General features: G+C 38.1%; 2 protein-coding genes across 5 annotated transcripts in view; both read left to right on the top strand.

Annotated features, from left to right (window-relative positions):
• klc1b (kinesin light chain 1b) overlaps positions 1 to 17331 on the top strand; it is a 36734-nt gene extending 19403 nt beyond the window's left edge. For 2 of the 4 annotated variants that reach the window (XM_058380264.1, XM_058380269.1), the window contains exons 13-16: positions 221 to 373; positions 13645 to 13772; positions 15118 to 15175; positions 15487 to 17331. In XM_058380264.1, coding sequence (XP_058236247.1) covers positions 221 to 373; positions 13645 to 13772; positions 15118 to 15175; positions 15487 to 15570 — 423 coding nt within the window. In that variant the 3' untranslated portion in view covers positions 15571 to 17331. Of the gene's footprint in view, positions 1 to 220; positions 374 to 5850; positions 7716 to 13644; positions 13773 to 15117; positions 15176 to 15486 lie in introns of those variants that run through there. The other 2 variants (XM_058380274.1, XM_058380279.1) reach the window with 2 other exon arrangements.
• Positions 17332 to 19705: 2374 nt separating this feature from the next.
• ptk7b (protein tyrosine kinase 7b) overlaps positions 19706 to 27623 on the top strand; it is a 103096-nt gene continuing 95178 nt past the window's right edge. The window contains exon 1 of the mRNA XM_058385710.1: positions 19706 to 20193. Within this exon, the coding sequence (XP_058241693.1) occupies positions 20037 to 20193 (157 nt within the window). The 5' untranslated portion in view covers positions 19706 to 20036. The remainder of the gene's footprint in view (positions 20194 to 27623) is intronic.

The following is a 27623-nucleotide window of genomic DNA, read 5'->3' as shown; positions in this document are numbered from 1 at the left end:
GTCATTTTGTCTAAAAATAGGAACACCCTCAGTCCTTCACCAGTCATAAACTTGTCATTATCCATAAACCTACTCCCTGTAGAGCAAACATCTTAGATCACTCATGGTCACTGCATCACAACCAGCTCTTAGTAACAATAGGAATGTTGCTGGGAAAAAAAAAATAGCATCCTTAGTGACATGTCCACTAATCAGTTTCATGTGTGCTTGTGTCTTTTAGGGGACTGATCTCATCAACCAGGGCCGTGTGGCTGAAATTCTGAAGGACGGTGATGGAGATAGAAGGAGGAGCAGGGACAGCATGTCCAGCGTTAAGTACGATAGCAGCTCGGAGGCTGGAGAGGAAGTGAGTATGGGAATAGAGTGGAGTGGGGTAAGTGCATATCCACTTCATCATCCAAGCAGAAATCAGTAGCATTCAGATACAGCACACAGCTGCCTTGCCCTGCTGAGCTAGCGTAACGACAGCGGCACAGACCAGAAGGGTAGAGTGCTGGCAAAGACTTTAACAGAACATTGTACTCCGACACTTAAATTGAGATTAAAATAGGCTCATTTCCCACAGCACTGAGTAGATTGCTAATTAAATTCTTAAATAGCAGGATTCTCAGTGCAGAAACATTTAAGTGGAGAATCTGCGCTATATAGTAGAGTACACCACTATTCCCAGAATAGGCATTAAGTTAAAAAAAAAAAATCCTGCATCACTTTGGTACATTTGGCTATTTTTATTAGAATATATGTGAAACAGAAGTCTGGATGTCTGCATAATTTGACAGACTGACATAAACTTGGAGATATAAATATAAATCTATTATAAATATTTAATATATAAATATTAAATATAAAATCTGTAAATACTTATAAATAATAATAATACACAGATATACTGATGCATAGCTAGTAGTTATTTTGGGTAAGGCTGCTCTGTCCTGTTGGTGTCTACTGATGATTATATAGAACCAAATGCTGATTGAGTGTCCTGGCATATTTCATCTCAGTTTATGCTTGTATCATTTATTTAACTTGTTTTTTTGCCTGAACCATTAATACCTTGTTTGTATGTTATTGAATGATGTTAAACGTCACTTGAGCATTTGTAAAAGCACATGCCTCATGCAGAAGCCAGACTTCTACATTTCCTCTTACTCCGCTTTAGTCCTCTCTACGAGCATTTATATCTAAAGGTGCAGTTTGTAATATCTAGAAGTCTACCTAGAAAAACGATCATTTGCAGTAGTACTCTGCAGTGGATCTAGCTTCAGTTCATTTTTTTTCTGAAAAAATGATGAGCTTTACCCATCTGAAATCATATGAATCCACAAAGTTCATGTTGTTTGGTGTGGAGAAGAGGGTTGTCTGTCTTTACTGCAAATGCAAATCACATTATAGCAGCAGAGACGCACAAAAATAAAAATAAAAACTGCTCCTTTAATTCTCCGAAAGATAGAATGTAGTTTCCGTTATCTATTTAAGTATCCAAAAATGAATTTCTAATTGATTTGTTTGCACAATGTAGTCTCCAGTATAAACTCTGAACTCATCTGAGCTCCACTCTGCTCTTAAGCTAAAGTAGTTCAGTTTTCAAAACTCTGCGGGTGAGCGAGGAGTAAACCTGTCGGGGGCTTCTGCAGGAGGGAGAGATGCTCTGTGTGTTCCAAATGCTTGGCTTGCCTCTGCACTGTTTCCTGCTTTGCTTTATTTTAAACTTCACTGCATGCACTCCTCATTTAAATAGCCCCATGTCTTCTTGCACCATATTGTGCGCTTTGCTTTGAGGGTTTTTTGGCTTGATGTATGAGCTGCACCACACTGACAGTGCACATTAACCCACGCTTCTACTGCCGCTCACACTTTTTTCTTTGTTTTGGAGTGTTTGAGTTATACAACTTGTTTGTGCTAGATGGTGCACAGACCCCATCTGTGTTGATTGTGAGGTTTTAGTTCTAGGAAATATTTGGATACCACTGATTTACACAACTCGCCATATACCTGTGTGTTTGGATTCCGGTGAAAACTAAACCACCCACCACCACAGAAGGACTATAGGAGACTGATATAAAAACCGAGACTACATTCTGAAACTCTACTGTTTGGTCCTTTCTGTTTGTGTTTTTCCAAGGTGGTGTGTGGAGCTGTGTGGGTTGTGTGGCGTGTGATTATGGTCATATCCCTGGCATTGCAGTTCTTAATGAGGAAATCCATTTGCATTCAGAATGAATAAAGGTTGCAAATGTGCCTACAGTGTTCATAGAGTGCATTTTATTTATTTTTTTATAACCTGAACACTGAAACAACAGACACAATGCTTTAATTCATTTAAATAGCCTAGTTTATAGGCTATTAGACTATGTAGTTTTTATAGTAATATAGAAACCTGTCAGTTGGATGTGTGACGGGATTTAAGACTAATAAGATGCTGATTAAAAAGGTGGTGTTATTTCTCAAAGGAAAACACACAGTAATTAATACAGTGATGATCGGAGTCTTCAGTGTCAGTGCTAGACAGGAGTGAAGGTCTTCCATTAATATTTTGTTCACAGAAGGTTTTTGGGATGGAGAACAGTGCCCTTTCAGTTTCTCTACAAGCTACATGTTTTTATTGTAATAGCTTGTAATAGCAGTACATATGATCTGTTCTTTAATAAATACAGACTGTAATAATTGTTAATGGTATGGTATAAGAGAAACACTTACAGCACATTGGGATATGATGTTATCGGAAAATAATCAATGTTAGGGAGACAACAGGAACTCCACATCCTGTTATTGATTATTTCCCAGCACACTAGGTCATATTTTATTCCTTGCTTGTTTGAGAGACTCATTTTCTTTTCAATATCATTCCAGTATTCCAACACCATTCCCATAGCTCTTATCAGATTTATCAAAGACTGCTCTGACACATGCAACATGATGACATCTCCTATAGTGTAAAGCTTTGAAGTGTGTATATATAGCCACAATGCAACTGCATTTAGTGTGTGTGTGTGTGTGTGTGTGTGTGTGTGTGTGTGTGTGTGTGTACTGAGCCTGGCTAGAATGTTTTGATTGCACTGAGTACATAATGAGTGCTGGATTCAGCCATGCCTGAGTAAATGAGGGGGTAATGTAATGTAGAGCTTCTGTACACAGTGTGTAGAGTTGGAGGGTTGCCATGATTTCGCTATTCTACCCGGTTGCGCTCTGATATCCTGACATTTGGCAACCCAGCACTGGCACCTGTTTATCATCACTGGTGAAGTAAAGGCAGAAAATACAAGCCATTTGATTGCTCCCGTTGGAGTGCTTGTAGATTTTATATATATATAGTGATGTGCTTGAAGTGTGTTTGTGGTTCTTTTATGCATGATTTGGTTGTGACCTTCACCTCATCGTTGCCTTATTTGGTTTTGCATTACCTAACTATGCATGCAAATTGTGCACTAAATATATTGAGTCATGATCTGCTTTCAGTTTTCTGTGTTACTAACCAAGTGCATCCATTAGTTGTTCTTAACATCGCCATGACAACCAATCAGCCAATGAGATCAGTTCTTCTGGATGTGGTGGATTGTACTCTCTTCATGATGTCCTTGGCTCCTTCTTGCATTATAAGGGAAGCAAAATAACAGTAGCTGCTAGCTCCAAATAGATATCTTGCAGTTAGTTAGTCCATATTTTACTTTTGCAAACAGGCACTGCAGTACCACAGCCAGCAGGGATGAGCAGGGACTGTGACACGGGCAAAGAAAGAAAAACAATTACAGTCACCATTTAGTCATTTACTAGTCATTTAGTCATCATTCAGCTTAGACATAAAGCCCATGAAGTATCAACCTTCACGCCCAGACCAGTTTTTATTTGCTTTAGAGTTACTGCAGCATTGGCAGGCTGTGTGTGTGTGTGTGTGTGTGTGTGTGTGTGAGCAAGAGAGAGAGTGTGTGAGAGAGGTGACGGAGCACAGGGCACAGCGTGCCAGGCCTACTTCCACCCTCCCTGCCGTGCAGTGCTGCTACAGCTGACTCACTCGTACACTCCCCTGCTGGAGTCACATAAAGGGTAGACCAACAAAACCACGCTTCCTTAGCCTGACAATGCCTATCATTAACCCAGGTTCAGTTTTTATGTTGTTCTGTGGCCAATTTTTCACAGCTGGCCAAATAAACTGATCCTGCTTAATACCTATGAATCAGTCAGAAGTGACTGCAGCTGAACCTTGTGCTTCTCCAGTTTACCAGTGGAGCACATCATTGTTGCTTCGAACACATTTGTTGCCCTAGATAGGTTCCACCTCTTTGCTCCCACTTTCCCACTAGACTCCCATTTCAGACAGGATGCAGAAACATTCCACTAATGTGTGTCAACGCCCGTAATAATCACTGTGTCTCTTCACACTGGTTGCAGCCACCACAAGTTAAGCATTTTTCACAAAGCTACTGATACATGTATATAGATTTAAAAAAAAATAAAATATAGTGAAGGCTTATGTGGACACACAAGCTTTACCTCAAAGCACTTGCACTGAATTCAGTTATCTGCCACAGGGAGAACATTCAGGACAGAGGAGTGAACCACATTGTGGTTTATCAGTTATGTGAAAAGCTGCATTCATCTTGGTAGCTCCAAGAGAGGGAGATCAGAATGGTGAAGGAATGACTGATTTACTGTTCCACTAGTTTTGTGGGTAAGCCCCTAAAGGGACATGGTGATGGAGAAAAATATCAGATAGGAGGAAATTTATATTTTAAAGCCTTGCTCTGAAAATCTGAGTGACCGATTTTAACTGCAGTCCTGTAGCAGTGAGAAAATTAAACCAGGGGTACTGTTTGTAAAACACAACAAAGGAAGCATTCAAATATCAATTTTCCTCCCATCTCATATTTTTTCCCCTCACCATGTGCCCTTAGGAGCTTTGTAATATACATTAAAAAACATAACGTGATAGATATGTGTGTGTGTGTGTGTGTATATATATCTATGTGTATGTATATGTATGTATATATGTATATACACACACACACACAGACACACACACATATATATATATATATATATATATATATATATAGATATATATATATATATATATGTATATGTATGTATATGTATATATATATATAATATATGTGTGTGTATATATGTGTGTGTGTGTGTGTGTGTGTATATGTATGTGTATATATATATATATATGTATGTATGTATATATATATATATATGTATATATGTCAGATATATTTCTCTGATATTTGTCAAATAACTAGTTTTAGCTAATATTCTGGCTTCAGCTTTGTAAAGACTGTATTTGGCACCGTGGCACTCCATAAGCACCCCTCAACATTATGCCCGGTTTAAACTCCTCTAATTGATTCCACTTATCTGTCCTGTCTGGAACAAGGCTCTGTTTTCTGAGAACCAGGAAGCAGGACACCAACTGGCTGCTTGGAACTTGGCATACATTTGAAGGCTTGGTAAAATGCATGTGTTGGCCAAGCCAAGGAATGACCTTAGAGTACATACTTTAATACCAAACTAATGACATAATGTACTAAATACAGAGTACAGAAATACTCCAATATCATACAAGAGAATAATTCAAGCTAGAGCTGATAAAACTCACAGTTGAAAAATGATCATAGACTGAATTCTAATTAGTAATAATCATGAAATGAATCGCACAGCGATTATTATTAGCATCTCCCGGGTTGTGCACTGAACAGAGTGACTGCAGTGCGTATTTGCAGAGGTTAGAAAAGACTTAGTTACAGCTAGATATAGACGATTAGTGCTAGTCGAGGCTGCTTACAGTGTTTCTTGTGATTCTCAATGGTGTGGTTTCTCTCTCTGTCTTCTGTTTTTTCTCTTTATTAGGCATAAGCCATCAAGATTTTCCCTCCACCCTAATCTCCCTCCCCATCACATAGCAAAGGATGTTCTTGTTCCCTTCTGGTCTTTCAATTACGCATCTACAGATTCATCCTGTTCCATTCCTGGTGTCTTCGGCGAGACTGAATCCTGATGCTTTCACCTGTACACTCAGAAAAATTTGGGATGGTCGCTTTTTTGCTCTAATTGCTTGATTATCCTTTTCTTCCTCTTTCTCTTCTGTGCCCCTGCCCTGATAATTGTAGACCCTTTTCCCTCTGTGTCTGCTTTTCCTTTGTCACTCTCTCTTCTTCTCTTCTTCAGTATTAGCTGTATAAAGTGATCTTTCCAACTCGGATAAATGAAGAAGCATGTCTTCTTTTTTTTTTTTTGCTGATTAGTCCACTTTACTGAGTTCACAGTATTGCATCTGGAATTTGTTTTAAAATGTGCAGTGAGGAGTTTTTTTGTTTTCTTTGGTCTTTGTTTGGAATCTCGTATTTGATTGGCCTTGTTTGAGTTATCTTTGGTAACCTTTGTGCCAGTTATTTTATTTTATTTTTTTAATCCGTGATTTTGATTTTTCCTTTTAATTCCTGATTTTTCTTTTTTTCTTTTCTTTTTTTTTTTAATTTTTATTTTGGCTTCCTAATTTTAACTATCGAAAGTTGAAGAAGGAGACGAGGACAGTGGTGTCTGTAAACATTGTTAGTGGTAAGGTGAAGTGGCATGGACATTAGACTCCTCTCTCCTTTTTAGGATCTGATTAATATTGTTACTTTACTTAAGTATTAATTTTTATTCCACATTATGTTTACAGCGCTTGTAAATGCTTGCTGTGGCTTCGGATTTTGAAACATGATAACGCAATGGCTCTAGGACGTGTTCTCAGTTTCCTGCTCTGCTGGACAGTGCTCTAATGTTTTTCCAGCATCTAGGGATTTAAAAATAAGAGACATAATAATAAATACACACTCCAGCAGCGCCACAAGCAGGGCCACTCCAGCCTCCTCCTCAAGCCAGCTCTTGGCTGATCCTGGTTATGGTTAGTATTTAACTATAAGGTTAACCAGAGTAACAAAACAAAGGGACTGAGAAAGACTGTGTGTTGGGGGGGAAAAACAGCATATATACCACACTGACACAAAGGTCACATTATTGTTGGACTGCATTTGTGTCTCGTGTACTCGTATCTGATCATGAAACGATAAACGTCTCGATATATTAAGGTTCTCAACACACTTGATTCAATAAGGGAATGCTGATTTGAGATCATTCTCATGTTCACACACATCTGCACTCTGATCCAGAAGATGTGAGGCTCTCGGAATTCATCGAATGCTTTTAAATGTACCTTAGGTTTTAACGCAACGAGAAAGTCGTGCACGTGAACAAGTATGCTGTCTTACTCCAGACTACAATCTGTCCTCGAGCTTCTTGAATAAAAGTAGAGGATTCCGTCTACACTACGGTTCGGCTTGTGAACTGAATGTTTTGTCAGTAGTACACTCGTGTAATTAATTGAACACTACACACTTTTAGATCATTTCATCTGTCGATTACGCCATTCCCATCTCTTCTCGCGGTTAACGTTAACGTGCGTCATTTCACTCTCACCCGACGGTGAAGGGTGTAAACGTGAGCAGACCTTTATCATGTTATTCTGATAGGCAACATTATTGTGTTTAGTGGAATGTGGATTATTTATTGAGAAATATATAAATGTATACTATGTAACTTTGGTTTTCTAGAGCAGTAGTACTGACCTGTAGACCCTTATCGTAGAGATTAGAGCTGCATATATATATATATAATCATCTGTCTGCATTGTGACGGTTGTTGAATCTCCAATAAAGGTTTTCATTTGCGAAGGTTTGGCACTGGTTACTCATGAAAGAGTGGTATATATTCATTTTTTAAGGGGAAAAACATCATAGTGTTATTTAACAGCTAATTAATGGAGCAATGAGGTCTGGAATACTCCATTTAATTCACTTTTAAGGGAACCCTTTTAAACCCTAATGGAAATAAAATGAATAATTTTCACTATCTTTTCATCTCTTTGTAAAAGGCTGAAATGTGTTTCCACTGATAGTAGATGGAATTAAGAGGGCAAGCTGTCCTTGGAGACAATATTGTTCTCAATACGCCCCCTGCTGGTCTCTCTAAGTAGTGAACTTCCAATCTGAACTCTGTTGATCATTGTATTGTTCAGACATGTCTGCAGCCCCAGTGATTTAACAGCTCCTGACAGGAAGATGTTAAACTTATTGAGGAAATCATTCAAAAGGCAAACAATTCAAAAGACTTGTAGAAGGTTACAGAACCTGCAACAAACAGTTTTGCACTCAGGTCTCTATCAGTAAACGGCTGATAAGTTCAACAAGGCAGTCTTTGTTATAACTAGAATGAATCTCTTGGTTATGCAGTTGCACATAATCATTTAGTACAGTTATAGAAGAGAAATGATTTATGATCACACTAACGCTAAGTGGTTAAACGCTTCTGTTTAACCACTTAATATCATCTCAGGGAGATTTTCTTTGCCACAGTCACATCTGATTTGCTCATTAGGGCTACATTAAAATTAAACATTTATTTATTAAATGACATCCTGAGTTTAAACCCCAACCAGGCATAACATTATGACCACCTTCCTAATATTGTGTTGGTTCCCTTTTGCTGCCAAAACAGCCCTGACCCATCATGCATTGTGTATTATGACAACTTTCTATCAGAACCAGCATTAACTTCTTCAGCAATCTGAGCAACAGTAGCTCATCTGTTAGATCGGATCACACGGGCCAGCCTTCTCTCTCCATGTGCATCAGTGAGCCTTTGCCGCCCATGACCCTGTTGCCGGTTCACCACTGTTCCTTCCTTGGACCACTTTTGAAAGATACTGACCACTGCAGACCAGGAACACCCCACAAGAGCTGCAGTTTTGGAGATGCTCTGATCCAGTCGTCTAGCCATCACAATTTGGCCCTTGTCAAACTCGCTCACATCCATACGTTTGCCCATTTTTCCTGCTTCTAACACATCAACTTTGAGCACAAAATGTTCACTTGCTGCCTAATATATCCCACCCACTAACAGGTGCCATGATGAGGAGATAATCAGTGTTATTCACTTCACCTGTCAGTGCTCATAATGTTATGCTTGATCAGTGTATGTTCCTGTAAAGCTTATTTGTGTCAATGTCAATTGTTTATGTTTTAATTTACTAATATGGAATCAACTTAGTAAATATTACAATATGGCATGTTACAGAAGCACAACAAAATGAAGAAGCATGTCTGTAAGATTGTGATTGCTTAAATGGACCCAGGCACATTATTGCATGCAATATTGATATGGCTGATGCTGTGATGCACTAATGAATAATCTAGCCATACATTCTGTAAGGTCTAAGACAGTAGTGGCTTATAACCACAGACTTTGAGAAAGGGCAACATGTATAACAACATAGGCAATGACACTTGATTTACACTATATGATACTATCTAGTGAATTACAAAAATGCACACAATCACTCAGTGTACCTTCTAGCAGCTTTTTTGAACTGTTTTAGATATACCATTGTTTAACTTCATTTTTTGTATCTTTATCTCAGACCTTCTTCCAGATTCAATAGAACTTTATTAATCCTAGAGGGAAATTGTTTGGCTTGTAAAATACTTCTCTCTCATGCATTCTGAACTACTGACCTTACTCAATTATTTCACTGAATATATCAGACAACAGCAATTATTCTGTGCATCACAGACCCATAGACACTTTCTTCAAAATTTTATTAATTCACTTTTGAGTATTTGCTATAAACTAATCTTGGTGGTCAATGAGTATTTTTTTAAACTAGCCCAATCTGGCAACACTTAATAACTGTGTAGTCTGTATAATGCCGCGTTCACACACAGCTACAAAGTGACCAGAAGCCATTCATTTTCAGTGAGAGCTGGTGACATGAGAGACAGTGCCCAAATGTCACCTTTGTCCAGTGATGTGTCAAAGCTGAGAAAAGTTTAACTTTATGCAAATACGGAGTGACTACCAATGAGAGTGAAGAACACTGCTTCTCCTTCATCATGTATGATATGATGCACACAGCTGAAAATTATATAGAAACATTCTCCTTCTAGAATGATTAATTTCCAAATAAAAAAAATGCATATTTATTTGTCACATACATAACCATCAGTAAGACATGTAGTGAAGTGCTTGTGAAACTGTCTTGCCGTCAGAGAGCGTAAAACGAGAGTTAAATAATAGCACAGAGTTTAAGTATGCTAATGCACTAAAAACAGGTTTAATTTTAGCACTAAGAAATTTCACTCCATCACTCACTGATAAAGGTTATTTCTATGGCAACCAGTAGTAGGAATGCCTGCTAGTGACTTAGTAGCGATAAAATCTCTGGATGTTTGAACATACTCTCTTTTGCCAAAAGTTTTGGGACGTCTGCCTTTACATGCACAAGAATGCAATATGGAGTTGGCCCGCCCTTTGCAGCTACAACAGCTTCAACTCTTCTGGCAAGGCTTTCCACAAGGATTAGGAGTGTGTTTATGGGAATTTTTGACCATTCCTCTTGAAGCGCATTTGTGAGGTCAGGCACTGATGTTGGACGGGATGGTCTGGCTCACAGTCTCCACTCTAATTCATCCCAAAAGGTGTTCTATCAGGTTGAGGTCAGGACTCTGTGAAGTTCCTCCACACCAAACTCCCTCATCCATGTCTTTATGGACCTTGCTTTGTGCACTGGTCTGCAGTCATGTTGGAACAGGAAGGGATCATCCCCAAACTGTTCCCACAAAGTTGGGAGCATGAAATTGTCCAAAATGTCTTGGTATGCTGAAGCATTAAGAGTTCCTTTCACTGGAACTAAGTGGCCAAGCCCAACCCCTGAATTCAATGATTTGGAGGGGTGTCCCAAAACTATTAGCGATATAGTGTAGCATACCGCAGAAACTCTTCCTGCTCCAGAGGATCTCAATTAGCACTTGTTGTAGTATCCATTTTTGACCACTAGGTGCAATAATAACTCTATTGAAGCTAAGTGGACATGGTGAGTTCTCTGCCCCACAGTACAACTGAACACAAAATTAACTGAGCATTGGCCGTCAAATAACAATTTTTTAAATTTATTTATTTTAGATTGTTGGTCAGACAAAAGTAATTAATCAGTGTTTAAAACATATGTTTAAATAAGATCTTTATAAAGATTAACATCTGTTAAATACTGATCTAAATGGTCAACATTTCTTTAGGTGTTTAGCAAATCTTGTCATCGATGTCTTTTAAAAAAAAGCAGATATCTAAGGCCACACAAATGCAGACCAATCCTTAACCGACAGATAAAAACAGTATATATTTGAGCTTGTGCTATTTTTTTTTTCCATATCATGCCACCATAACCTGTGTTTAGCAGTTTTGGTGTGTTCAGGCAGAGTGTTTGTGTATGAGACAGTTAAAACTGTACTTATAAAGTCCAAGAGCGAAAGTTGAATTCTGTCAAGTGCCAGACCACATAGTAAAAATAGGCTTTGGTCATGTACAGTATGTAATTTAAGTGTCGTGGTCAGACCGTTATTATAAGGATGAGTCAGCAGTCTTCTGTGCTGGAGGTGATTTCAGTAAACATTAAACACAGGAAATGGGACAAATGATCAGGCGGTTGGAATGAATAAGGGTATTTTAATAGCTTAATGAGCAGGAAGAACCCTGGGCATTGTTAAAAAGCTGTAGTCTGAAAGGTCTGTGTGTGTGTCTGTGTGTGCTTTTCAACACTGTAAACATGCATGTTAATTCAAAAAAGATAAAACGGATGGAGTTGTGAGCTATATAGTTTACAACTGGCTCAGAGAGAACCATACTATTGCTAAATAGGACCCCCTGACCTCCCCTCCCTGCTCAATTGTTCACTCTGGTTCTTCATACCATTGATTCCACAGTATGTACATTCAAGGTGTATAAGATATGCACTTTGACAAGCATCCTGAAAATCTCTCTTTCTAACACATCTTAAAATCAAGACTTATGTGTTCTGAGATGCTTTTCCGCTCACCCCATGGTGGTTGGTAAAGAGTAACCATAGGCATGTCAGCTCAGGCTATTTCCTCTGACCTCTCTCATCAATAAGGCATTTCCTCCCTCAGAACTGCCGCTCACCGGATGTTTGAAAATCCCAGGAGTCTCAGCATCAATATCCATTTCTTGGTCAATGTTTGAGATCCCCCTCACTCTGGTGTTTTGAACATTCACTGAAACTCTTGACCTGTATCTGAATTAATGCCTTGTGCTGCTGCCATGTGATTGGCTGATTGGATAATTACATGCATGAGTGTTGAGCGGGGTGTACAGATATTCATATTAAAGTCACTGGTGAGTGTATATGTATAAATGTAATAAATGAGTGCTGAGTGTGTGTTTGAGCGATTGCAGTGGTATGTCTGTATATAGATGTAGTAACTATGTGCTGAATGTGTGTTTGAAGGGTCACAGTCAGTCTCTGCTGGGTTGTGTTTTACATGTGTGTACTGCAAATCTAGTAAAGAAGTGCTAGTGTGTGTTTAAAGGACAGTATTGGAGTTTTGCAGGTGTGTGTGTGTATAAATGTAGTAAACGAGTGATATTGGCTATTTAAAGGATAGTATTGGGGCTTTGCAGATATGTGTGTGTATAAATGTAGTAAACGAGTGATAGTGGCTATTTAAAGGATAGTATTGGGGCTTTGCAGATATGTGTGTGTGTATAAATGTAGTAAACGAGTGATAGTGGCTATTTAAAGGATAGTATTGGGGCTTTGCAGATATGTGTGTGTGTATAAATGTAGTAAATGAGTGATAGTGGCTATTTAAAGGATAGTATTGGGGCTTTGCAGATATGTGTGTGTGTATAAATGTAGTAAACGAGTGATGGTGGCTATTTAAAGGATAGTATTGGGGCTTTGCAGATGTGTGTGTGTATAAATGTAGTAAACGAGTGATATTGGCTATTTAAAGGATAGTATTGGGGCTTTGCAGGTGTGTGTGTGTGTGTGTATAAATGTAGTAAACGAGTGATATTGGCTATTTAAAGGATAGTATTGGGGCTTTGCAGATATGTGTGTGTGTATAAATGTAGTAAACGAGTGATAGTGGCTATTTAAAGGATAGTATTGGGGCTTTGCAGATATGTGTGTGTGTATAAATGTAGTAAACGAGTGATGGTGGCTATTTAAAGGATAGTATTGGGGCTTTGCAGATATGTGTGTGTGTATAAATGTCGTAAATGAGTGATGGTGGCTATTTAAAGGATAGTATTGGGGCTTTGCAGATATGTGTGTGTGTATAAATGTAGTAAACGAGTGATAGTGGCTATTTAAAGGATAGTATTGGGGCTTTGCAGATATGTGTGTGTGTATAAATGTAGTAAACGAGTGATGGTGGCTATTTAAAAGATAGTATTGGGGCTTTGCAGATATGTGTGTGTGTATAAATGTAGTAAACGAGTGATGGTGGCTATTTAAAAGATAGTATTGGGGCTTTGCAGATATGTGTGTGTGTATAAATGTAGTAAATGAGTGATGGTGGCTATTTAAAGGATAGTATTGGGGCTTTGCAGATATGTGTGTGTGTATAAATGTAGTAAACGAGTGATGGTGGCTATTTAAAGGATAGTATTGGGGCTTTGCAGATATGTGTGTGTGTATAAATGTAGTAAACGAGTGATGGTGGCTATTTAAAGGATAGTATTGGGGCTTTGCAGATATGTGTGTGTGTATAAATGTAGTAAACGAGTGCTGGTGTGTGTTTGAAGGATGGTAGTGGGGCTCTGCAGAGGGGCGGCTCTCTGGGGAGGATCAGAGACGTGCTGCGTAGAAGCAGTGAATTGCTGGTGAAGAAACTGCAAGGAAACGGACCTCCAGAGCCACGCTCCACCTCCAAGTAAGTACACTGTACACAAACTGAGCCCAAATGTGAAGTGTGTGTTCATGTCAGTGAATTAAATGTAACATGAACTCTGCACCTGTGGTGTATTCAGCACTGACACAGAATCTTCCTTTCACTGAGGATGGAACAGAAGGCACACTTACTTGAAAATCATTTAGAAGTCTAATGGCAGACGATGAAACCCGTCTACATCGTTATTCCAGCATTATACTTTAGCAGTAGTTTTAACATGAGACAGGCATGAGAGAAAGTCTTACTAAAGCTGTTCTTATGAAGGTTTATATCCAACTTTCCAATACTTTCTGGTTACTTTCCTGAATTATTGTTTCCATGATTAGATCCAGAAAATTTCACACGTAACCACAAATTCTTCCATCTCAGAGAGGTCAATTTATCCAGATTTAGATCTTTAATTTACAAATTGATTTGGCTAAAGGATTCTTGACAAAACAAGAAGAAAACTTTACATGGCTTGTTGTGATATTTAAGACCTTACAACCTTTCAGTAAATCACCCTGGGCATAAAACTATTATAAAACAGACAGACACAGAAAAGCTGCCCTTGCCATAAGTCAGGTAATTCATTTACATCAATAAAACAATGCGTTTCTGTCCTGTTGTTTTTTTCTGTTTTAAATGAACTTTTACTTTAATCAGCATTGTCTAACAGGAGGATTCACCTGTAATGCTATTACTGTACTTCTTTACATTACATCATTATCATCATTATCATCGACATTATCAGTCAGGAATTAACAGTAGGTCTGACTCGGATTCTAAACAAATCTGATCAGCGGCCATTAAATCGATTCATGTTGTATTGTGACCGACTCAGTGCTAAGGTCTAATATTAAATCGTTTTCCTAAAGAAGCATCAGATCCAGTGATATTGTCAAATATCAAATAATTACTCTAAGAAATGAAATTGTTTTATTTTCTTTCAACAATATTTTTTATTTATTTTTAAACAGAGACATGACATACAAGGTAAATGTGTGGTGTGTTTTTCAAGGCACACTTGTATTATCTTATTTATAAACCCCTAACACACACCCCTATACCCCCACCCTACCCAACCCCAACTCCAAGCCAGCCTTGTGTCTAAAAGAGGCTAAACACCAAGCATAATTGAAGAGAAAAGAGAAAAAAAATAAATAAATACATTGAAAAAGAGGGGAAAAAACAACTGGAGCTGGGAGTCTAGGTTATATGTGCAAAGAAAGAGAGTAAAAAGAGAAAAGAAAAAATAAATAAATAAAAAGTTATACCAACCAATAAAATAAATGAAAAGGGGGAAACTAATCATATTTTCATCCTAATCCCTTCTTTTCCCTAACAGTATGAAGCGCGCTTCGTCTCTCAACTACCTGAACAGGACGAATGACGATCCCTTCCAGGTAAACACGGAGCACTGTAGAGCTTTTCCCCAGCACTCTTACTGTAGCTGTATGATCTGACCACACTTCTCACTTTACACTGCCAGCTTCAGTCTGCAATGTTAATAGGCCCTTTGGGTTCTACAAACATAATACAGAGCCTGAGATGAAACAAAAACTGAATAAAAAAATAACGAGTTTAATGATGCAATCCTGAAGCAATACATATAACTGACATTGTTTCCTATTTTTGGTTCCTATTATCTTTTCATCTCTTTTTCCTTTTCTTTTTGTTTGCTCCTTCCTTTCCATGTTGCTATATTTCTCCTTAGGTTTCTCGGAACCCTGGGATAAATAGGCTGAAACAGAGCCGTGGCTTGAGCTCCAGTTATTTGGATCTGTACAGTGGGAATTGAGAGAATGCCTCCACAGCTCCAGCTATGACTTTACCACACCATGCCAGACTCAGATCCTCCACTTTTAATAAAAGTCACGCCTCAGCTTTCATTTCTACAGACCGACCCCTGCGATAGATCAGTCATATAGATTCAGATAGATTGCTCTATGAAGGATTGCCCTCTTGTTACAGGTTTTTTTTTTTTTTTTTTTTTTTTTTTTTGGTCTTACTTTCTGTTACCACACTTTCTCATTGTTACCCTAACAGCTGTGTTACAGGTTATATGTGTCTCGGTCTAATGTGTCTTAACTACTTTCTCAGCCCGGAAACGCATCCTAGATGGTGCCATGGTGTATTATTCTCAGATAGCAAGGTCCAGTAAAGCATTCTTCCATAGATAATATGATTTGAGTCAAATAGCAGACTTTTATTAATGCGTTTTATAGTTGTATAAAATAGAAGTGGAATTTTTGTTTTTTTTTGGGGGGGGGTACTTGTTTTATGTAAAAAAAAAAAAAAAAAGTCTTTGTAAATAATGTTTGCTTTCGCTTTTTTTCTGGTCTTTTGTGGGATGAATGGCTGAAATGAGAAAAGCCAAATTTGTATCATCATCATTGTATCACGTTGGTCCTGGACTGTTACTCTATCTACACTTCCATATCCTGCGGAGAAGATAAAGCTCTGATAAATGCTGTATAGCTTATAGACCTGGGAATGAGGTGTTAGATAGCTATAGAGAGAAAATATCCTAAAATATTTAAACGAAAACTTAGTTACTGTGAAGTGCATTGTTACTGTAGGTTAACTATTAGAAAAGTTTGAGCAAAAGGACAAAAAACAAACCTTGGACCAACAGTGATGTATGTAATGAGGCACTACATGTCATTTAAACGCTAGCTATATTTTTAAAGGTTAAGGTTATGGGCTTTGTTACTGTATACAGATTTTTTAAAGTGAAATTTAGTCTCTTAAAGTTAATATTCCTGTTACTGTTGGGTTTTACTGTAAGCATTATCAAGATGGTGGAATGTATTTTTTTGTTCTAATCTATTCTGTTTTAAAGAAAATCATTGCACAGGATTGGATCTTCTTTTTTTTTTTTTTTTCCTTCTACTGAGTTGTGTTACTGAAACTGGCTGTGTAACATTTTTTGCTCTGGTGTAAACTGGGCTAACTGGAAAACCAGTGCATTATGATGTGCCAATTAAATACGGTTTGATGAGTGTGAGTGGTACAGGAGTTTCTCAGGTAATGCCAAATTTATAAGGTGTGTATGGGATAAATATGAAACCCTGCATGCTGTAAAAGTTTTAATATTTCGTAGAAAGATATTTGATCGTCAATCATTTTAAATATTGATATTTCCTTTGAGTTGTGTTTTGTGTAATATCGCAGATTTGTTTATGCCACATTTGGCATATTTTTTTTTTTTTGGCATAAGGAACCAAAGTACTTTAGCAATTTTAATTCCTCGTGGTGTGTGAGGTGGATGATGTGAGAAGGATGTTACACAAGGCAGTGTGTTTGAATGTTTTATAGGAATGTTTTACAGGTAGTGGGAAGGGTGATAGGGAAAAATGTCAATATGGATTTTTAAAGAGGGCTCTGCATGACTTCAGCTGAATGGCTTCTCTGTAAAATGCTTTCCTTTTGAACTCTACAGGTGTTGGGTACGATAGCCATAGAAGCCCTGCTGTTGGGTATAACTGTCATCTTGGATGATTTATACCCTTATATTTTTGTGATGCAAGAGATGTGATAAATAAATTGGTCAACCTTCTACAGCATTATTGTTTTCTTTTCTATTTATACACTGTTTATTATGTATTAATGTTGAGTAAGGGGTAAACCACCAACAGGGTGTGCAGTGATGTGAAAATAATCAACATGGTGAGGTGGAGCACATCCTATCATACAAAACGATGACACTGGAGACTCTCTGAAAATGCTAAGCATCTCCTCACAGGAAACGTCACCATTTCATGAATTTTAATATGTTTATGTGGCATGTCCACCTTACAAGATCCTGTGTATGAAAGATGTTGCTACAGAAAAGCTAGCATATCAAAAAGAGCTCATTAATATAAACATTGCAGACTGACCTACTGTCAAAGCATTAATCAATAATTTCTGACCAATCAGAATTGAGAATTCAACAGCACTGTGGTAGAGATACAAGATCAGCAATATAGCAGATCATAGAATTACCTGAATTTTTATTTTCAGCTTTTATTGTAAAACTATGAACTCTCTGCCAGTCATTTAGAAAATTTTAATCTTCACAGTAACCACAGCTCTCTTTCTGACTCTGCCTGTCGAGTTTTCTCTCTTTTATACACTCTTAGGCAGATAAAAAGAAACTAAAGCTTGCCAAGGCAGGTGACTTCATTAGCACACATTCTTTACCACGTTCATTTTTCGATGAAGATTTTAAAGGACGTCTCGGTGCTCTTCGCCTCAGAGTGACAGCAGAGATATGATCATAAAGCGCTCCTGCTCTTAGAGAGTTTTAGTAGTGCAGCTCCTGTGACAGATCTGCTGATGGTGCGAATAAAGCAGCAGTGTGGCAAAAAAAAAATTATAACCTACTTCCTAGACTCAGAAGACATGAATTTCAATTGTTCTGACAGAAAGCAGCCAAAAGCTTTGCTTGAAGTACTATATTCTTGCTAAGTAAATATTTCCAGATGAAATGACCTTCGCTGGAATGAGTTTCCTTATTCTGAGACTATTCTTTATCCTGGTGCATTTTATATAGCCTGCTTTAATAAGGTCAACTGATTCAACCAACTGTATTAATTATACACAAGCCTTTCTGCAGGGTGGCACAGTGGTGTAGCTCGGCTCCATGGTCCCTGGTTAGATCCTGATCTTGGTTTAATGTCAGTGTGGAGTTTCTTTATACACTATATTGGCAAAAAATGTTTTCAGGACACCCCTCCAAATCATTGAATTCAGGTGTTATTTTTCAGGGGTTGGGCTTGGCCCCTTAGTTCCAGTGAAAGGAACTCTTAATGCTTCAGCATACCAAGATATTTTGGACGATTTTATGCTCCCAACTTTGTAGGAACAGTTTGGGGATGATCCCTTCCTGATCCAACATGACTGCACACCAGTGCACAAAGCAAGGTCCATAAAGACATGGATGAGCGAGTTTGGTGTGGAGGAATTTTACAGAGTCCTGACCTCAACCTCATAGAACATCTTTGGGATGAATTAGAGCGGAGACTGTGAGCCACACACTCCTACACCTTGTGGAAAGCCTTCCCAGAAGAGTTGTAGCTGCAACAGCTCCATATTACATTCATGTGCATGTAAAGACAGATGTCCCAGTTTTGGAATGGCTTGCAGTCTCCGCTCTAATTCACCCCAAAGGTGTTCTATCAGGTTGAGGTCAGGACTCTGTGCAGGCTAGTCAAGTTCCTCAACACCAAAATTGCTCATCCATGTCTTTTTGGACCTTGCTTTATGCACTGGTGTGCAGTCATGTTGTAACAGGAAGGGGTCATCCCCAAACTGTTCCCACAAAGCTCAGAGCATAAAATAGTCCAAAATGTCTTGGCATGCTGAAGCATTAAGAGTTGCATATGGGTTTCCTCCTGGTTTTCTAGTTTCCTTTCCATGTCCCAATAACAAGTAGCTTTTTTGGATTGCCCCTAGGTGTGAATGAATATTTGAATGTGTGTGTGTGTGTGTGTGTGTGTGTGTGTGAGATGCCATGATGCCATCCTATACAGGCTGCATTCACAGCTCACACCCACTGTTCCCGGCATAGGCTCTCCGGCTCCACTGGATTAAGTGCTTACAGAAACTAAATGGATGAATTATAAAAGCCTTTCTCTAGACCGTGTCTCGAGAATGAAATTTCTTTATTAAACCTATACGTAAACTGTTGTAAATCTATGTAGATTTAGTAAGTTGGGTCACTCTTTGCGCATATAAATAGCCTAGATTTGTGTGTGTGTGTGTGCGTGTGCGTGCGTGCGTGTGTCTTAAACTGAAATACAAATTGTAATGTGGATTATTAAAAAAAAATAAAATAAATGATTCACCTGTACTTTTTAGTCTTTCTGCCAGGTGGCTGCAGCATTGTCCTTGTTATTCATCAGCTCGCGCCCGAAACCGGAAGCTGTGTGGAGCGAGAGAGAGAGAGAGAGAGAGAGAGAGAGAGAGAGAGCAGGGGACAGGGGTATGAGAGATGAGCGATAACGCGGGACTGCTGTAGGGTCTCACCGGACGGACTCATCAGGTCACTGTAGTCCAACCCCGACACCAAGGACACACGTTGACCAGCAGTGCACGCGCGAGTGAGTTCATTAAAGAGACTGTACACTAACTCACATGCTGTGTTCCGCGAGCTCTGCTAAAGGTGAACACTCTTTAAGGTGTATAGGGTTTCCAGCCTGGTAAACCGAGATCTTTTAGATTTCTTCCTCACTGTTTGACGCTGACCTGTTCTTCGGGTTGCTTGGAACAGCAAGAGACATGGACATATCGGACACACCGGACACACCGGCGCGGATCGAAACCCAGTACAGGAGAGCGAGCCAAAGCTCCACAAGCTTTCGGAATAGGAGAAGATGGACTCTTTTCTCTATCCGGAGGAACAGTTTTCTCGCCATCGCGATCTTCTGCACGAACGGTGAGCATGCAGAAAGCTTTCTGCCACCTTTCCATAAACACACACACACACACACACACACGCTACAAGTAGTTTTGCGACTGTCGTGTCAGCGGCTGAAAGTCATTGTTTAGGAGCACCTGGATCAGACATTTCTCACTGCCTGGGCTTTCATCTATACACCTTTTCAAGAAAATTGCTTTCAGATCATTATTATAGAATCTGGAACCGTTTCTGTTATAACCAGAAGTCCATGCTGTACCCAGAAGCCCTGAAACCCATTTATTCTTCATCCTGAAAGCCAATCCCTGAAAGGAAAACTTAATTATTCTGCTTCATGATTCAAATCAAATGAGGTCAAGCTTATATATATATATATATATATATATATATATATATATATATATATATATATATATATATATATAGGTTAATATATAATTATATATAGATTAATGATATATATATATATATATATATATATATATATATATATATATATATATATATGTATATATACACATATATATACATATAATTATATATTAACCTATATATATATATGTATATATATATTTGTCAAGACCATGTGACAGTGATCCTCATGTCAGGATATCTGTAACACTCATTAGTCATTAGTTATGTTTGTGTGTGTGTGGGAGGGGTGGACTACAACTTGAAGAGAAATCTACCTGTTATTAATCTGTCCTTAGTGGCTGTACATTCCTTTAAAAATCAGACCAATGTCCAAGACACAATTTTTAAGATGCCCCAGTTTTTACATGTGACCTCTTGTATAGTTAAGGACAGATGTCCACTCAACTATTGTACTACTGTGTGTCAGTCACAGTAGCTGAGTGGATATCTGTCCGCTGAATTACTGTTTATGTTTGACCGCCGTGCGTATTTGTCTGGATTTCATTAAAAAATGTGCACCCTAGCATGCTAGGAAATTAATGAGCATAAAAGTACATGTTTAATTATAAATTGGGGTCTATTAAAAAATAAAAAATAAAATAAATAAATAAATAAACTACATCTTAAATGTTTTAAATGTTCATATTCATTTATATATGCATGAAATGTACAAGAAAATTTCCCCAAAGTCAAACACGCAGTTGGCCTCCATTTTAGTTACAGAAGAATAAACAAAATGAAGAAACTCGCAGGCCCTTCATTCAAAAATCAATTAAGTAAAACAGTAATATCTGAATGAGTAGTTTATTTTGCTTAATACATAACAAAAGATATACTCTGAAGCTGTTCGAGTGGTAGAAATGACAATCTAGTATTATAAATTCACTACTATACGGGTTTAATCTTAACCTGAATAACTAAAAAAACAAGTAGACCTCTAAATAACTTTATAAAGACCTATATATAATGTACATCTAATGACAATTGTAATTAAGATGTATATTGGGAAAGTAAGTGTGGAAAATTCCGGAAAATTCAAACCTCTATAAGTATTATTAATGCACATTTTGGCTTGAGAATAAAAAATAAAAAAAGTTGTACAAGGTTTGGGAAGCTCTGGCTATGATTTTGACTGAACAGTGTTAAACAACAACAACTACATTAAGTAATGAAAGATGCAGAAGACGTAAACTTAAGGATGCTTAGTATTTTTTTCTTTGTTTACGGAAGTTAAGGACTTTCCTGCTGATCTCCAGAATATTCCATCATTTCATCATGCTGTGACACCCAACCTCCATCTGGCCCATGTCAGAGTAGAACACTTGATTTTGAGTGTCACTGGAGGACCATATTAGGTGTTTAAAGATCATGGCTGGCGATCTGCCCTGCCTTGCCTAGTTGACATGCTTGTATGAGTTCCACTCATGTGTTAGTGCCACGCTGATGAGGTGCTCTGGTGCCATTGAAACCCTATTCCAAAACAAACGCCTGTGATCTGTCAATGCTCTGGAGCCGCTGGCGCTGTGTGTAGCCCAGAGGAAGACTGTACAACCTCCTATCTTTCATACCTTTCACTCAAATGCCATTATGCTGATTATGAGTAATACGGGCAAGGAGCCACAGAAGGATAGTTTATCTGAGTATTCTTATAGCAAAATGCAAAGATAGAAAGAATCTATCATTTTCAGCTATGCACTGAATGAAAGGAATTCTTTTGTTTAAACAAAATGGGTTTTTTATACGTGGAATAGATGCATTCGGATAATCCGGGACATTTTCTACAGCATTTAAAAGCAGTGCAAGTGTCATAAAATGCAAGTTGGTGCAATTATATATTATATCTCATTTGTATATTTCAGGTTTCATTAGATCTACAGCACAAAATATCCTCTCACAAGAAGCGAAAAGATTTAGCCTAAAGCACTGTATATGACTTGCTTTCAAACTCACAGAGCTTCTTAAAACTTAAAACTCCCCTCGGTAATGAATGTATAGTACTTGTATATAACTTTGAGTAAAGTCGTTTCTGCGATATTTAATTGTATATTACTATGTAAGTATTTTTATTTTATATTTATATGTATATTGTTGTGTCTTTGTTTTTTTGTTGTGTCTTTTGCTATCTTCTTGGGCAGATCATTCATGTAGATTTAATCTCCATGAGTTTTTATTCTAGCTAAATAAGAGCTACTTATGATTTAAGCTTGAAGACACAGTGCATTAGAAAAACAAGACAAAAGGTCCACAAAACTGCTTTTACTTTTTAGTTTTACAAGAAAACAACAAATAAATAAATAAATAAATAAATAAATCAAGATTTGAATGTCCAATCAAATGGCAAAAACATCTTGTGTGTACAGTATGTGGGTATGATTATATAAGTTGATGAGGGCCAAAATATAAGGATAGTAACAACAATTTTTTTTTTTTGCAGCGTTTATTATTTTAATTTTTAAAAATAATAACCAACTGATTTTTTTTTTGGCTAAGGATTGGGTTATATTTATGTGTATCATAACAGTAATTACGTAGCTTTAGCAAAGTAAAAAAAAAAATGTGTGTGAGTGTGTGTGTGTGTGTGTGTATACATGCCTACGGATGACCATACATCTAAATCAGAGAAATAAGCTTGCTTTCTCATACCAGAATTTTGTCTTGATGTAAACTGGGCATTGTGTGTGGATTGATTTAGAACGTCTGAAGGCATTTTTGTTTATTTAGATGAACAGCAGCGTTTGTGTATTTGGCCTTCAGTAGAACCATTTGTTTGTAATTGGGAAGCATATACTGTGCATTTGCCAGGGCAGTCAGTAATTTTAATTATGTGTGTTATTGAGATAGTGGCTGTAAAATAAAACAGTAGATCTATGTTTTTCATTAGAACTGATTTTAATGGAACACACATATAGAAAACAGAGACAGCAAGGATCAGTTTAGATCTCAGGACCTCTACAAATCAAGTATTTACTCAGTGGGTGATTATAAACCACGTCTGCTCAGCTGCATGTCCCGGTCTTTAGTACTGAGCCTTTGTTGTCATCTTCTTTCCATCTGTGATCAAGAAAAAGTGTTTCATGTACGTCCTTCTGAAACAAAATGTGCGTGTGTGTGTGTGTGTGTGTGTGTATGCATAGCATGTGTGCGTGTGTGTGTATGCAGTGGGCTGAATCTTGATGTGGACCAAATATATGCATCAGGCATGTGTCTTTGTGTTTGTAGGAAGCTTTCATTTCAGAGTTTCAAAAAGTGAAAAGTCAACTGAGTTCACATCTGATACATTCACACCTTATCTATCCTGCGCTGCCTCCCTCCTCTCTGCAGACTCCACTTTGATCTGTCTGAGAAGCGGAGAAACCGGGGAAAAAAGAAAGAAAGAGAGACGGGGAGAGTGGCCCATTCCTCACAGCTGACTTTAATCAAAACCCATGTTTATGATGCTTGGATTTTTTCCACTTGAGCAGTTCCTCTGGCACGATTAAAGGATTTATACGACAGTCCAGGACATTAAGAACAGGTTGTGCATTTTTAAGAAATCAGCAAAAGTTCTAAAGGTTAAAAAGGCGAGGGGGAAAACGGAAGATAAGATGACAGAGTGTAACCTTTTAGGTGGTTTTAGTCGGGCTGTCAGTCTTCCCACAGGGACTCGCTTCACCCGCAGACCACCCCGTCTCTGCTTACTGCGTGACCGAATTTCACCTTTCCATATGCTGAAAGTCAGATTGTGATGTTGCAGCAGGGCAGAAACACACAACATCAGAAGTCAGAGTCCTCGTGTCTCTTTCTACTGCTGCTAAAAAATCCCAGAAGTCTTGTCTGTCATGCAGCAGTGCAGAGATTGCAGGGATTAGCATGTGTTTGACAGAAATAAATTGGATTAAGACACCGCGTGTTTGTGACTTGACTGGAATCTTACCCACAGGGCATTGAGTGAGGAGCAGGGGAGTGGCACAGAATGTGCTTAAACTGTCTGAGAGTCAAAGAATGCATTTGTTCTTCATTTTAAGATTAGCAACACTGGCCGCATTCATAATAGCTTGTGCTAAACTGTATGCTTTACTGGTTGTAAACTTTCACTTGAGTCATGATGATGTAGTGTATGTGCGTGCTGGCATGAGAAAGCCCTTCAAATGGTGAAATTGTCATAATTTGCCATATTTTCTACTATATCTAATTCCTTGAACTATGTGTAGCTCAGGGAATGGTTTTACTGAAATAGGTTGTTTGGTTGCACGTGCTCGTAACATTTTGTCACAGAATTGAATTGAATTGAACTGAATTGAATGAAATTGAATGCCCGTATGTCTTAAGTCATGATAAAAGCCTTTCAGTGTATGAAGAAATCACACTTAGCTAGAAAGGTTTTATACATATATACTGACTGACTGGTTGCTGTTACTATTGTGTTTATTAAAACAGCTCCTTACCCAACATGATTTTTATAGAAAGTCTGATTTTATTTGTCTTTTATTTGTCTCGCCGAATTTCCCAGACCACCACACACTTGAACTGTATTCAGATCTCCATGACAGTGTAACTGTGCTGTTTTTTGACTGGCCTATATGTGGTGCTCTGGTACATCACGAATTGTTGGGAGGTGACACGTAATTCGGACTGCTTTTATACACCACAGGCCTAATTTTAATGCCACCAGTTTATTAGAGCTTGAAACCGATGTCGTATTTAACCATGACTGATGTGGAATGAATGAATGCAGCCATCTTATTATCTTTGTGGATGATGCAATAGTCATGAGACTGATCACAAAAGCGATTTGTGCGGCTTCTAATGCACAGCCTTTTGGACAAAAAGGTCATGGTAGATATGATGACATGTTCACAGAGACACTGATGCAGTTAATCATCTCATAACCACTGAACGGGGGAGATTTGTCTATCAGAATTATATGACAGATTATATGACACAGAGCTCTGTGTTGCTTTCTCATTAGTAACAGTAAAAAATTCTACACACAGTCCTTTATTATGCAGAAAGAGACTGGATATGATGACAGGTAATGCAAATAGATTGACTAAATGATGTCAGAGGAAGTATTTTGTTGATATGTTTAAACTGTGGGCAGAAATGCCTTCCTGATGGAGAAATGGTCAAAACGGTTCAAGCTGACAAGAAGACAATTATAACCACAAAATAAGCACTCTTTATGAACATTATGAGCAGAAAAGCATCATTATGAGCAGTAAAGCAGAATGCAAAACATGTCAAAGCTTGGGGCAGATGGCCTGCAACAGCAGAAGACCACATCAGGGTCCACTCATGACAGCCAAGAAGATGAATCTGAGGCTACAGTGGACACATGCTCACATAAGCGTTTTCAACAAGTTTGCCTTTTTCACCTTTTACTTCTAATGAAGTAGGCGAAGTGTGTATTATGGGAATATTTTACAGGTGTTTGTTTGATTATTTATTATCAGAGCACCTTCTTCAAAATAGCTCATGGACACAAAAAAAATGCATTTTGTTCTTAAACTGAGGAAACTAAGGAAATCAAACTCTATTGACATTGCACTGATGCACTACTTCAAGTGTTTAAATTGTCATGGTGCTGTAACAGAATCAGAAACACATGCACCTTGAATATTAAGTGTTTGCTAGTGCCACTTGTGTGTCTGAAGAATAGACCGCCTTAAAGAACCGCTTCCACAAAAACATGTAGTAACAATGCCGAGAACTTGGGAGCTGATAAAACACATTACACTGAGTAATTACAAAAGTGTTGCTTTTTCTCGGTGAGAGATATAGAAGGCATGTGGGGTTAAAGTTTCACCCTTAGGGGTGTTTGGGTGAATACTGGCTCACTCTTTAGCTCAATGTTAGCTCGCTAAGCTAACAACAGTGCTCTGTCTTTTCCCTCAAAAAATGTAGTGACATATGTTTAGTCCATGTTTGTGGGGTCTTAAATAATATTATTATTTTTGCTAACCCTGCTCTGAACTTCTATACGCAATGACCTAAAATTGTTGTAAAACAATTAGCAAAGCTATTAGCAGTAAAGTCCAGCAGAGAGTAGCATCACTTCTTTTTATGTCAAGCACTAAATCTTGGAAATGGTTAACCTATTATATTGTCAGGGTAGCCAGATTACCCTGATAAACATTACAATGTCTCATTTAAAATGTAAACAGATTTTAAATCAATCAGGATATGCTTTTTTTTGTTGGTTCAAGCACAGCTGATTCATCGTTAGCTGTTAGCAAGTCAGCTCTCTCTTACACTGAGGCAAAAAAGCAAAACATGTCTAGAGTTTTTTTTCTGGATGAATGAGTACCATTATTTGTCTTTAATTGTACATAGTGCTGCTACTGAATTAATCCTTTTTTATTCATGATGTTGTCCTCCATTAATAAAATATTACTGGCTGCTTTGTTGATGAGCTTAGCTAAATTTCATTAATTTGCTAATGTATCGAACAGGTTTTTAATGCCTCTAGTGAATAAAATAATTTGCTTCCCACGCAGATAATTTTCTGCTTTCATTTCCTCAAACATAGTGAGAGTACAAATAACTGCAGGTTCGCTGGACAACAAATTATGTAACATAATCTTCTTATTTTCATTATTATTTCAATGAATGCACAAGCGTCGACCTTTAATGCATGTAGCTTTAACTTGTACCTGATTGCTGCAGGTACATCGATCAGCCATAACATTATGACCACACAGGCTGGCCCGTCCAACGGACGAGCTACTGTTGCTCAAATTGCTGAAGAAGTTAATGGTGGTTCTGATAGAAAGGTGTCAGAATACACAGTGCATCACAGTTTGTTCCATATGGGGCTGCATAGCCGCAGACCAGTCAGGGTGCAAATTCTGACCCCTGTGCACTGCTGAAAGTGCCAACAATGAGCATCAGAACTGGACCACGGAGCAATGGAAGAAGGTGGTCTGGTCTGAAAAATCATGTTTTCTTTTAAATCACGTGGATGGCCGGGTTAATTTGCTTCTCTTACCTGGTGAACACATGGTACCAGGATGCACTATGCGAAGAAGGCAAGCCTGCAGAGGCATTGTCATGCT

Source organism: Hemibagrus wyckioides, linkage group LG03 (genome assembly GCF_019097595.1).
Source record: "Hemibagrus wyckioides isolate EC202008001 linkage group LG03, SWU_Hwy_1.0, whole genome shotgun sequence".
Classification (NCBI taxonomy): domain Eukaryota; kingdom Metazoa; phylum Chordata; class Actinopteri; order Siluriformes; family Bagridae; genus Hemibagrus; species Hemibagrus wyckioides.
The sequence above is the reverse complement of the archived record's forward strand: the minus strand, read 5'-3'. Positions and strand labels throughout refer to the sequence as shown.